The following is a 13069-nucleotide window of genomic DNA, read 5'->3' as shown; positions in this document are numbered from 1 at the left end:
TGATGGCCAGTTAATAAGTTAACACAAGGTTACAGTGTGTATATTTTTATATTGGTATATTTTAATTGACATCAGTTTGATTTCCCAGGAACATATTTGGTCTCCTTCCTCTGTACTGTACACTGTTACTTCAATCTTCACAATTTTACTCGTTTTGTGTAAAATGCATACAAATTCACAGCACTTGGTGCTCAAATCGGCATCTGCAGTAACCCCACAGTGCTCAAAAGCATATTTCCACAGTGACCATCACCAGATGGTCACTGTGTTTTTTAGACAACATTGATATCTTCTGAAAACCAGTGATATCACTCCTGCACAAAATAATATATCTGGAATGCAAATATGAGACTTGTATACAAAATAATATTTCCAGAGAGAGGTGTGATTTCATACCTGTACAATATATCTGGAGAGCTGTGATGTCACTCCTGTACAATATATCTGGAGAGCTGTGATGTCACTCCTGTACAATATATCTGGAGAGCTGTGATGTCACTCCTGTACAATATATCTGGAGAGCTGTGATGTCACTCCTGTACAATATAACACATCTGGAGAGCTGTGATGTCACTGCTGTACAATATAACACATCTGGAGAGTTGTGATGTCACTCCTGTAAAATATAACACATCTGGAGAGCTGTGATGTCACTCCTGTACAATATAACACATCTGGAGAGCTGTGATGTCACTCCTGTACAATATAACACATCTGGAGAGCTGTGATGTCACTCCTGTACAATATAACACATCTGGAGAGCTGTGATGTCACTGCTGTACAATATAACACATCTGGAGAGCTGTGATGTCACCCCTGTACAATATAACACATCTGGAGAGCTGTGATGTCACTCCTGTACAATGTAACACATCTGGAGAGCTGTGATGTCACTCCTGTACAATATAATACATCTGGAGAGTTGTGATGTCACTCCTGTACAATATAACACATCTGGAGAGCTGTGATGTCACTCCTGTACAATATAACACATCTGGAGAGCTGTGATGTCACTCCTGTAAAATATAACACATCTGGAGAGTTGTGATGTCACTCCTGTACAATATAACACATCTGGAGAGCTGTGATGTCACTCCTGTACAATATAACACATCTGAAGAGCTGTGATGTCACACAGGCGCTTGCGGTGACGCCGGACGTCGGATGAAGCCAGGTGTTAGATGAGCCTATAACGGATAGATGAGCCTATAACACTGCCCAAAGGCACAGGGACAAACACATTTATACGCTTGGGGGGACAGTGGCTGAGGGTCTGTCAGTCTTCGCAATATCGACAACTGTTACCGCCAGGCACTTGATCAAACCCTTCGATCCATTCGACTGATTTCAGCTCGATCAGGCGGCCATTTTGTGCACAGATTCTCTTCCGAATTGATAAAATTATCAAATCGGAAGGTCAATCGCCTCTCAATATCAATGAATGTATGGACACCCATACATCAGGCGACTTGGTGGCCAATCGACTGCCAGATTCGATTATTATAATCAGATGAAAATCGATGCTGCCAAAAGCATGGGTCGAAATCGGTTGCAAGTATTGATCAGACATACTGCAAGAATTTGGTCCGACTTGCTTGATCGGGTGCTTGGCAGTAACGCCATGCGATATCGGGGCAAGCAGCAAACGCAACAGAACCTCCGGCGCTCTCTCCCCTATTGTACATTTTGAGCCCCCCCAGGTGCAGTATACTATACCTGTCCGCCGCTGGCTCCAGATTCCATCTTCATACACGCGCCCTGCGTGGTTGTCGGTATAACGTGGGCGTGTGTGACGTCATACGCGTCCACATATACACTTGCAATCAAGCCCATGGGGTGCGTGTATGAAGATGGAGCCCGGAGCCAGCGGCGGACAGGTATAGTATACGCCATTGGGGAGGGGGAGGTACCATATGTTACCAGTGGCGTAGCAAGGGTCTTTAGCGCCCTAGGACATAGACGGTTTTTGCGCCCCCTTTGGACAAAATGGGCGTGGCACACATCAGAATTTGTTTGTGGTCATGGGAGGGGTCAAATGTTATTTAGATATAGCCATATGTGCCTCCTTGGCCCATTCTAAAAGTCAGATGTGCCGCCCCCCCTTCCCCCCATCTAGATGCAAGACGTGCCCCCTTTAGATATCCTTTTTTATGCTGCTGTTAATGCTTCTGCACTCCTCTGGGGAGGGAGGGAGAGAAGAAGGGGCACTTTGTGCAGCCAACGAGCCACCTGCACATGGGGGTGCAACAGCCATTCTGAGCGCCCTCACAGTGCTGCGCCCAGGGACATTGGTCCCCCTTGCCCCCCCCCCCCCCCCCATAGCTACGCCTCTGTGTGTTACATTAGGGGGGACAGCACTGGGGTCAGCGTATGTGACGTCACTAGGCTGATTCCTGAGAGACTTCATGCTAAAATTGATCAGGAATCGGCCTGCAGTATAGGTGCAGCCGACAGATCTCTCTCTGATTAGATTCTATCAGAGATCTGTCTCTTGGTCGATCTTTAGCCTCTGCAAGAAGCTGCAGGAAGGACGAGCACTGTAGAAAATGACATGGACACTGTCTGTGAGGTGATGATGTCAGAGGGACAGCAGGGGGCCGGTGACACACTGAGGTGCAGCCTTGTACCTGCGTCACGTCTCATACCTCAGCATGCATGAATGTCCCACAAGCCTCGCCCCCTCTCACTAGAGACACAAGTGCTGCTGCCTCACCTTGCTGGAGTCAGCAGACGCTGAGGACTGGAGACACACGGCCAGCATGCTGCTACCCCTCTCCGCTCTCCTCTCCGCTCTCCTCGCCCTCATCAGGGTCTGCTCTGCAGAAGATATTCCAGGTAAGGCCAACTCTCCTATTCCCAATCTCCTCTTTCATCTCCAATCCGTCATTTCACTGGGGAAGAAGGGCGATTGGGGATAAGCAAAGTCGCCGCTGGCAGTTTAAATGATTTTTGGTGAACTTACGATCGCTCCTCGAATACCAGAAATCGGTTTTGTAAAACCAGCACTTTCGATTAGAAAAACAATCGTGAATAGGTGTAAAAGCGATTCTATCCATGATCGTTTTACTTCTATACAGGGGCGTAGCAATAGGGGATGCAGAGGTAGCCACTGCATCGGGGCCCTTGGGCCAGAGGGGCACCAAAGGGCCCTCCCTCAACTACAGTATTAGCTCTCTATTGGTCCTGTGGTGGTAATAATCACTTCTATAGATGCTGTGAATAGCAGTGATCATTAATAAACTGCTTCCCAGACCCTGCTTGCACCTCTGACACTGTGGATGTCCTTGGCTGGTTGTGTTGCACTGTATCAATTGTTATGTATGGAGAGTTTGGGGGGTCCAATGTAGAACTTGCACTGGGGCCCACAGCTCCTTAGCTACGCCACTGCGTCTATTTATGATAGTACAGTAAAACCATCATTATCCGGCAGCAATGGGGATTGGCTGATGCCGGATAGCAGGGCCAGATTTAGGCCAAGGCCACCTCGGCCATGGCCTAGGGCACCACAGGAGCAAGGGCACCAAAGCAGTAGGCTGAACTTGTGCAGCATTTGTAAGCTTGCAAATGCTGTAATGCAGAGAGATCAGGCTAGCACCTGACCGCAGTACTCTGCTGATAGCCGCCTGTGCAGCAGCCACCTTGCTCTCTGTGCATGTTTGCATTGTGGCCGGCGGCTATGGACTTGGGCAGCATTGGAGACAGAGGGGAAGAGGAAGCTTCTGCACTGGAGACAAGTGGAATAATGCGTGACACTGATGGCTGCTGCGGTGTGAAGGTAAGCTGCCTACCTATACTGAAAAGGGGGTGGGAAAAGGAGTGATTAAGGGTGTCATCTGGCTACCTATACTGAAAGGGAAACAGGGGAGGGGTCATCTGGCTACTTATACTGGAGGGAAAGGGGGAGGAGTCATTTGGCTACCTAAACTGGGGGGGGGGGAGGGGTCATCTGGCTACCTATACTGAAGGGGGCGGCTGGCGACAGTGGCCTTGGGCGGTACAGAGTATGAATCCGGCCCTGCGGATAAGTGTAGTTTCTGGTTGCTTGAGAGTCAATGCTAAGAATAGGCCTAGCTAAAAAACAGTCCTTTACCCCGCACTGTATACTTACTATAAAGTCTGAAATAATGTTGACATACAGTCATTAAAAACAAACTAAAAGGACAGAGTTAACCTCCTTGGCGGTAATCCTGAGCTTGGGTCGGGGCAGAAAACCGCAGCTCAGAGCGTAATCCCGACCTGTGCTTGGGATTACGCTCATGACGACAGCCGGCAATCTCACTTTAGAGTTGCAGCACCACCCGGAGGATGGAGGCCTAACTGCAGCGCTGGAGCCAGGGAGGTGAGTGATTGCTGGGCTGCTGCAGATCTCCCTGGCTGCATGATTTTTTCCCCCCAGGTTTTAGGGTCTGAAAGGGTGCAAAAAATGGCACCGCTTTTAGGCCCTAAAATCCGGAAAGAATCATAACGCCCAAGGGGGTTAAAGTGTACCTGTATCCTCCACTATTCAGCACGTAAAGTCCGCTATAAAGCCCTTCAGTAGAGGCCAATCAGAGCATGCTCAGTCTGGCTGTGCGCTCCCCTCCACTCACAGTGACGGGAGCGCAACGGGAGCGCAACGGGAGCGCGCATTCGCAGTATCCATCAGACTGAAGGATCCAGGTGGCGAAGGAGGAGGACGACGAGGGAGTGATTGGCCTGGAGGGTGCTGGAGGAAGCCCCAGGTATGTATAATTTTTTCATACTCCCCCATCTCAGGTACACTTTAAAGGGAACCCAAGGTGAGAGTGGTATTATTATTAAGTATTTATATAGCGCCGACATCTTCGGAAGTGGTACACAGGATATATTGTCATGTCGCTGACTGCCCCTCAGAGGGGCTCACAATCTAATCCTACCACAGTCATATGTCTATGTATGTATCGTAGTCTGGGGCCAATTTAGGGTGAAGCCAATTAACTTATCTGTATGTTTGGGATGTGGGAGGAAACCCCTCGCAGACACGGGGAGAACATACAAACTCCGTGCAGATGTTGACCTGGCTGGGATACGAACCAGGGACCCAGCGCTGCAAGGCGAGAGCGCTAACCACTACGCCACCGTGCTGCCTGGGGATATGGAGGCTTCCAAAGTTACTTCCTTTTAAACAATACCAGTTGCCTGGCCATCCTCCTGATCCTGTGTCTCTAATACTTTTAGCCATAGACCCTATGGCGTAGCTATGGAGCTATGGGCCCCGGTGCGAGTTTTACATGGGGTCCCCCCAAGCGCTGTATATGTAACACTTGATACGGTGCACTAAAACCTGCCAAGGTCATCCACAGTATTATAGGTGCAAGAAGGGAATGGGGAACAGTTTGTTAATGGTTACCACTATTCAAAGCATCTATAGAAGTGATTATTATGAGCACAGGACTAATAGAGAGCTAATAATGCATTTGAGGGAGGCCCCTTTGGGGCCCCTCTGGCCCAAAGGCCCCGATGCAGTCGCTACCTCTGCAACCCCTATTGCTACGCCACTGCATAGACCCTGAACAAGCATGCAGATCATGTACTCTCACTCAACTAACTCAGGTTTTAGCTCAGTCTGGGCAAGAGAAGGAGGTGTTACTAACCATAGATTTCAGAGGCAGAGGGGAGGAGGGAGGAGGAGATGGGAGTGGACTTTTCACAGGCTGAGGGCTGGAGATGCTACAGTGGGATGTGAAAGTTTGGGCAACCGTGTTTATCATCATGATTTTCCTGTAGAAATCGTTGGCTGTTACGATAAAAAATGTCAGTTAAATATATCATATAGGAGACACACACAGTGATATTTGAGCAGTGAAATTAAGTTTATTGGATTTACAGAAAGTGCGCAATAATTGTTTAAATAAAATTAGACAGGTGCATAAATTTTGGCACCACAAAAAAGAAGTGAAATCAATATTTAGTAGATCCTCCTTTTGCAGAAATTACAGCCTCTAAACACTTCCTGTAGGTTCCAATGAGATTCTGGATTCTGATTGAAGGTATTTTGGATAATTCCTCCTTACAAAACATCTCTAGTTCATTCAGGTTTGATGGCTTCCGAGAATGGACAGCTCTCTTTAACTCACACCACAGATTTTCAATTAGATTCATGTCTGGGGCAGATATGGCCATTCCAGAACATTGCACTTGTTCCTTTGCATGAATGCCTTAGTGGATTTTGAGCAGTGTTTAGGGTCGTTGTCTTGTTCAAAGATCCAGCCCCGGCGCAGCTTCAGCTTTGTCACGGATTCCTGGACATTGGTCTCCAGAATCTGCTGATACTGAGTGGAATCCATGCGTCCCTCAACTTTGACAAGATTCCCAGTCCCTGCACTGGCCACACAGCCCCACAGCATGATGGAACCACCACCATATTTTACTGTAGGTAGCAGATGTTTTTCTTAAAAAATGCTGTGTTGTTTTTCCTCCATGCATAACACCCCTTGTTATTCCCAAATAACTAAATTGTACTTTCATCAGTCCACAGGACAGCACCTTATTTCAAAATGAAGCTGGCTTGTCCAAATGTGCATTAGCATACCTCAAGCAGCTCTGTTTGTGCTGTGGGCGGAGAAAAGGCTTCCTCTGCATCACTCTCACATACAGCATCTCCTTGTGTAAAGTGTGCCGAATGGTTGAACGATGCACAGTGACTCCATCTGCAGCAAGATGATGTTGTAGGTCTTTGGTGCTGGTCTGTGGGTTGACTCTGACTGTTCTCACCATTCGTCGTTTCTGTCTATCTGAGATTTTTCTTGGTCTGCCACTTTGAGCCTTAAAATGAACTGTGGTCTTTTGTTTCTTCAACATGTTCCATAACTGTGGAAACAGACAGCTGAGACAGCTTTCTGTATCCTTCCCCTAAACCATGATGGTGAACATTCTTTGTCTTCAGGTCATTGGAGAGTTGTTTTGAGACTCCCATGTTGCTACTCTTCGGAGAAAATTAAAAGAGGAGGGAAACTTACAATTGACCCCCTTAAATACTCTTTCTCATAATTGGATTCACCTGTGTATGTAGGTCCGTGGTCACTGAGCTTACTAAGCCATTTTGAGTTCCAATAATTAGTTCTAAAGGTTTTGGAATCAAAATTACAACAGTGCCCACATTTATGCACCGGTCTAATTTTCTTTAAACAATTATTGCGCACTTTCTGTAAATCCAATAAACTTCATTTTACTTCTCAAATATCACTGTGTGTGTCTCCTATATGATATATTTAACTGACATTTTTTTATCGTAACAACCAACGATTTATACAGGAAAATCATGAAGATTAACAAGGTTGCCCAAACTTTCACACCCCACTGTATCAGCTTGCCTGTGTAATGTGACAAGCAGAACATGGCTGCTGTCATTTTATCACAGGAATAAATAATCATATACTCTTGAAGCTGTTTGCAGCTAGATTTGCTGTGCAAACTATCTAAATTTTAGATAAGATATATAGACAAGTTACATGTTATAGTTAGTTTTTCATCTTGGAGGACAGGAGTTCTCATATTCGGCCAGTCTACCAGTCTGCTCCCATGTAAATCCCGGAGCTCCCCTTTAATCTGCTCTATTTCTTTTGTTACAGTTATTTCTGGAGTGTTTATGCCAAGAAATATTACAGTGGATTACGAGGGAGCTAAAGCTGCCTGCGCCCTGCAGTACAGCCGCCTGGCAACGCTGCAGGAGATTACTGTCGCCTACAAAAATGGATACGAGTATTGCCAGTAAGTATGGACTCTTCTTTCAATTTTGATTGGCCAATCATTGACCAATTGTACAACCTCCGTGTAGTACGAGAGCTGATCTAACACAATCTGTTCATAGTATTCAAAATCAGTTGGCCCTCATACTACATGGAAGTGCTAAAATTGGCCACATATTGTCTAATCAAAATTGGATGTGTGTACCAGGCTTAAAGAGGAACTTTAGTGAAAAACGGGGAAAAAATAATCAATACTTTACAAAGTATGAGTTAAAAAACAGAACAGAGATCCAGAAATTATTGTTATTCACCATGTAAATGGTTCATGTTGTTTGAGTTGGAGGTTTCACAACATAGTTTCCTTAATGTGCAGTATAGTAAAACGACCACAAGATGTCACTGTGTGAGGTGGGATGGTGATATTTATGGGATTGTCATTTCCTGTATTCACTCTTATTCTCTCTGTTCTAAGTAAGTTGTACTTCCTGATTGCGGTGTATGATATATGGTTGCATGTTTTTCTTATGTACAGAGTTCTTACTAAATAGGTCCCTATATGTCCACCATTTTTTTTTCTTTGTACCTGGTCTGGGTGCCTTTCCCCTAACTGCAGGAACTTTGCAGTGCCAGCGAGACTGAGGGAAGTTTTTTTTTTTTTTTTTTAGCTACAGTAACAAGCTTATCTCAGCATGCAAATAACAGAAAGCTTCCTATTTCCGATAAGATAAGGAAACTATGACCAGAAAGTAATTGAATACCCTTTGAAGAGTTGACACAGTGATGTTAGCCTGTTGTCTAGGTGATGTTTGCTGTGGGACGGACATTAAGCTGCCGTAGTAGAGGGGGAAAGTTAACACTGAGCTGGGCTGAAAACAAAAAAGCATAAGTGATGTCACTTTTGACATCACAAATAAACAGTAAAGATGGAAACTAGCCAGGGGCGTAACAATAGACCCTGCAAGGGATGCAGCCGCAGGGAGGCCCAGAAGCCTCAGGGGGCCCCGTCCTGAAAGACTGACAACTAAGGGCAAGGAGAGAAAAAAAACTCTGCTCTTCTTGTGCAATTGTTCTAATAACTGCATCTGTTCAGCCTCTGATAAGGAATCATACAAAGTTTTGCAGACAAAGATTTGTAGACAGTCCCTATTCAGTGTTCAGCAGGGTCTTGTGTACGGCGCCCTGTCCCCAACCTCTCTACCCCTCCCCAAGTGTGCAAATCCAGTTCTGCACTATCAGAGATAGACAGAGTGAGTGTAATAAGCTGAGGCTGGGAGCACACTCATCTGTCAGTTTTTTGTATGCATTTTCTGCACACCATGTGTGTCTGTATGTGTGAATACATGCACGTTTATCACAGAAGCTAATGTAATTGATAGAGAAAATGCCTGCAGTGCTTCACTGCTGTCTGTATGGGGAAAACACATTCAAGTGTGCTCTAGCCGATAATTGAGTATAGAAACATTCTCAGTTTATCTGTGCAGAAAGCAAGGGGGCCCCATACAAAGCTTTACAGAGGGGCCCAGTGATTTCTATTTACGCCCCTGAAACTAGCCAAAATATTCTGACTGGATTTGTTGCATGCTTCTTTCAGGTGTGTGAATCAGACACTACTGCAGCCAAAGAGATCAGCAGGACTGCCAGGCAACTGGTATTGTTTAATAGAGAATAAATAAATAAATGTCCTGTAGAAGGAATACTGTCTAAGTAGCGGTGTAAACATTTTCCTACTTTTCATGTTAAATATCAGAGGCAAAAGCTGTAATTCAGTGTGTGCAGATTTTAGTTCAGTTGGAATGTCTCATTTGCAGAGGTATGAATCTCTGCAGTCTGACATGCTAAGAGCAGTGTAATATTGAAGCAGAGTTGGGGCCCTTTTCCACTGTGTAGTGATGCGAATCGGCTACCTAGCCGCATTGCATCACTTCCGCTGCCGTTTGCGTCACTTCCGCATCAGGAGATGCGGAAGTGTATGGAGAGGACGGCAGGCAGATGCGGCTTTACACCACTTCACATGCAAAGCCCGCAATGGAAACTATTTCATTGCCGTGCGTTGGTTTCAGGACACCCGTATTGCGATGCGGCTATGTAGCTACATTACACCGCACGTAATGGAAACGGGTCCTTATATGAAATGCCTCTGGTGTCAGGTTTCACACACTATTACAAAAAGATACACTTCCTCTACTTTCTGCAGACAGCTCTCAGAGACAGGCAGGCAGCTTCAGTGAGAGCTTTCTCTCACAAACAGGGTTAACAGATGTAGTGAGGTAATCCCCCTCCCTCCATGATTAAGTTGTCCGGCAGATTGGGCAACACTGAAATTTGAAAGGAATTTGATAACAGTAAACAAAGAGATGAGCATTGAAATGTATACACCAGTACTTAACAGCAATTCCCAAACTATTCCTGTCTCAATTGAAAAAAACATGTTCATCGTAATCGATAGTGTTCCTTAAGTCATGTTGCGATTCAGGTCCATTCCATGGCTTGATGTGGCAGATGTTTTCATTGATTGCTGTTTTGCTCTTACCTAGGTGGGGCTGGACAGAGGAGAAGAGGATCGCAATGCTTCGGCTGACCCCCTTCCTCCCCTGCGCTCGCCACAATTTGGGTATTTTGATACGAGATTGCCCAAACATACGTGCAGCCTGGTGCGCTGCCACTAATGACACGGGTAAGTTTCTCTGAGATTAAATCTTACAAACGAAGGCAAATATCAGCAGGAAGCTAATTTGATTGGCTCAGTTCACAGCTTTATGCAATTTGATTTGTCATCTTAAAAGCTGAGAAAGAGAAAAAAAAGTTTCTTACCCCAGTAAGGGGGAGCCTATGTATGATCCAGAGGTTTCCCTAATCCTCCAGAACCTCGCTGCTGCCTGGAACCCTTCTTATCTTCATGGGCGCGCACCTCTCCATGTTCAAGCGCGGCTGCACTGTGCAGGTGCAAGGATGGCAACGCATGCGCAGTAGTATGGAGTAAAAAAATGTGCATGCAACTGTGCAGGGGCGGGCCATTCTTTGTGCAACCACGCTCGTACACAGAGGGGAATGTGATCATGACATTACATTACAGTCGAAGATTGTTTAGGGCCCCAGCACAGAGAAGGAGGGGCGCAAGATTGGGTATGTATCTTTTTATTTTGTTTATCCTGAATTGATGTTTAACAATTAAAACAGTAGGTGGCGCTGGTGTAAAACTAATGAGCAGCTGATCGGAATGTTGTCCCATTCAATCCTCAACAAAATTGTAAACCGTTACAAAACAATCCACCAAGCGCGCCGCTATGTAAAAAAGAAATCCTTTAATCGCAATTGCATATCTAAACTAGAGGAGTCACCTGGCCATTTTTTATTGCTAACATCTTTTATTCCTTGACAATTTTTTGATTGTTTGTTTTATTATCGAAGAGATACATTTTTCAGAAGTGGTCCATCTGTGTGAATGGAACAGGTGGAGTGTGAGGAAGAGGGATTCAGGGCTCAGACACACTATAAGCGCTTTCCTGAGCGCTTTGTGATTGATTTGCGCTTTCTGAGCGTTTTTTAAAAATTTGCTCCCATTCACTAAAATCGTGGTAAAAATAGCAGAAAAATTGCTGCGATTTTTCACGTACGCTTGATCATGGTGATTTTTACCACTATTTTAATGAAAGCGAACAGGAGCGATTTTTAAAAAGCGTTTAGAAAGCGCTAATCAATCACAAAGCGCTCAGAAAAGCGCTTATACTGTGGCTGAGCCCAGCAGAGTAATACTGAGGGGTGTGGAATCTCGATTTTATTTATATATATATATATATATATATATGTATATATATATGCGCAATTGCTATTAAAGAGACACTGAAGTGGAAAAAAATTATGATATTATGATTTGTATGTGTAGTACAGCTAAGAAATAAAACATTAAGATCAGATACATCAGTGTAATTGTTTCCAGTACAGGAGGAGTTAAGAAACTCCAGTTGTTATCTCTATGCAAAAAAGCCATTAAGCTCTTCGACTTTCAAAGTCGTGGAGAGGGCTATTTTCTGACTTTTATTATCTCAACTGTAAGTGAACAGTTTTCTTTTTCTCTGCCAGAGGAGAGGTCATTACTTCACAGACTGCTCTGAAAGAATCATTTTGAATGCTGAGTGTTGTGTAATCTGCACATATTAGAGAATGATGCAATGTTAGAAAACACACTATATACCTGAAAATAAAAGTATGAGAATATTTTCTTTGCTGCTAATCTTCTAGTAATTATTCATAGTACACAACCAATTCATTATATCATATATTTTTTTTCGCTTCAGTGTCTCTTTAAAGGATTATTTTCCTTTACATAGCACTTGGTGGATTGTTTTATGACTTTATGTTTACTTTAACCACTTAATGACATGCTGACTTATAAAAACATCCTGCTAGAGCCTCTTAATGGCTCCAGGACGCTTTTATAAGTCAGACAGTGCTGCTGGCGCTGTGCGCGCTCCCGCGCGTGCATTCCCGCAAGCATGCACGTGAAAATAGTGAGAGAAAAAACCCACCAAAAGAAAAATACACTTTTACTTCCAAACAATATCTTGTCACCATACTTAGTACTAGGGACATAATTAAAATCTTGTGATAACCAGGACAAATAGGCAGATACAATGTGTGGGTTTTATGTACAATAGCAGTGTTTATATTAGAACCATAGGGGATGAAATTGGAGAAATAGTGTATTTTTTCATTTTTTCCTTGTTTTTCCCTTTAAAATGCATAGAAAATAAAGTAATTACTGAAAACAAATATCAACCCCAAAAAGCCCAATTAGTGGTGAAAAAAACAAGATATAGATCATTTCATTGTGATTAGTAGTGACTCAACTATTGGCAAATGAAAGGGATGAGCACTGAAAGGTGAAAATCGCTCTTGTCCGTTAGGGTAAAAAACGACTTGGGGTGAAGTAGTTAAATTTGTAATGCTGGGAATACACGGCTCGATTCTGAGCTGATAAGATGGCTCGATAGATAATTTCTGACATGTCCGATCTCCAGCCCGATCATTTTGCCGCTCGATTTGTCATTGAAATGAATTGAAAAAAGATAAGAAAAACGAGTGGAAGATAAGAGAATCCAGCGGGCAAAACAATCGGGCGCAGAATCGACCCATGTATTCCCAGCCTCTGTCTCTTTATCGATGTGCCACCAAAACTGCTTGATGCATGGGCACCTTAAAGAGGACCTGTAACCAAGGATTGAACTCTCATTTCAATCAGTAGCTGATATCCCCTTTCCCATGAGAAATCCTTACCCTTTCTCAAATAGATTGTTGGGGGGCTCTGTATGGCTGATATTGTGGTGAAACCCCTCCCACAGAGTGATGTCATGACCATGGTCCTT

At 44.3% G+C, this 13069-nt stretch overlaps 2 protein-coding genes across 3 annotated transcripts in view; both read left to right on the top strand.

Annotated features, from left to right (window-relative positions):
• The window catches only part of LOC137538134 (CD59 glycoprotein-like), a 472510-nt gene that overhangs the window by 294189 nt on the left and 165252 nt on the right, over nt 1-13069 (top strand). The window lies entirely within an intron of this gene.
• LOC137538165 (uncharacterized) overlaps nt 2716-13069 on the top strand; it is a 52974-nt gene continuing 42620 nt past the window's right edge. The window contains exons 1-3 of the mRNA XM_068260191.1: nt 2716-2835; nt 7590-7728; nt 10241-10380. Coding sequence (XP_068116292.1) covers nt 2760-2835; nt 7590-7728; nt 10241-10380 — 355 coding nt within the window. The 5' untranslated portion in view covers nt 2716-2759. The remainder of the gene's footprint in view (nt 2836-7589; nt 7729-10240; nt 10381-13069) is intronic.

Source organism: Hyperolius riggenbachi, chromosome 11, assembly GCF_040937935.1.
Source record: "Hyperolius riggenbachi isolate aHypRig1 chromosome 11, aHypRig1.pri, whole genome shotgun sequence".
Classification (NCBI taxonomy): domain Eukaryota; kingdom Metazoa; phylum Chordata; class Amphibia; order Anura; family Hyperoliidae; genus Hyperolius; species Hyperolius riggenbachi.
Note: the sequence above shows the minus strand (reverse complement) of the source record. Positions and strands in the feature narration are given on the sequence as shown.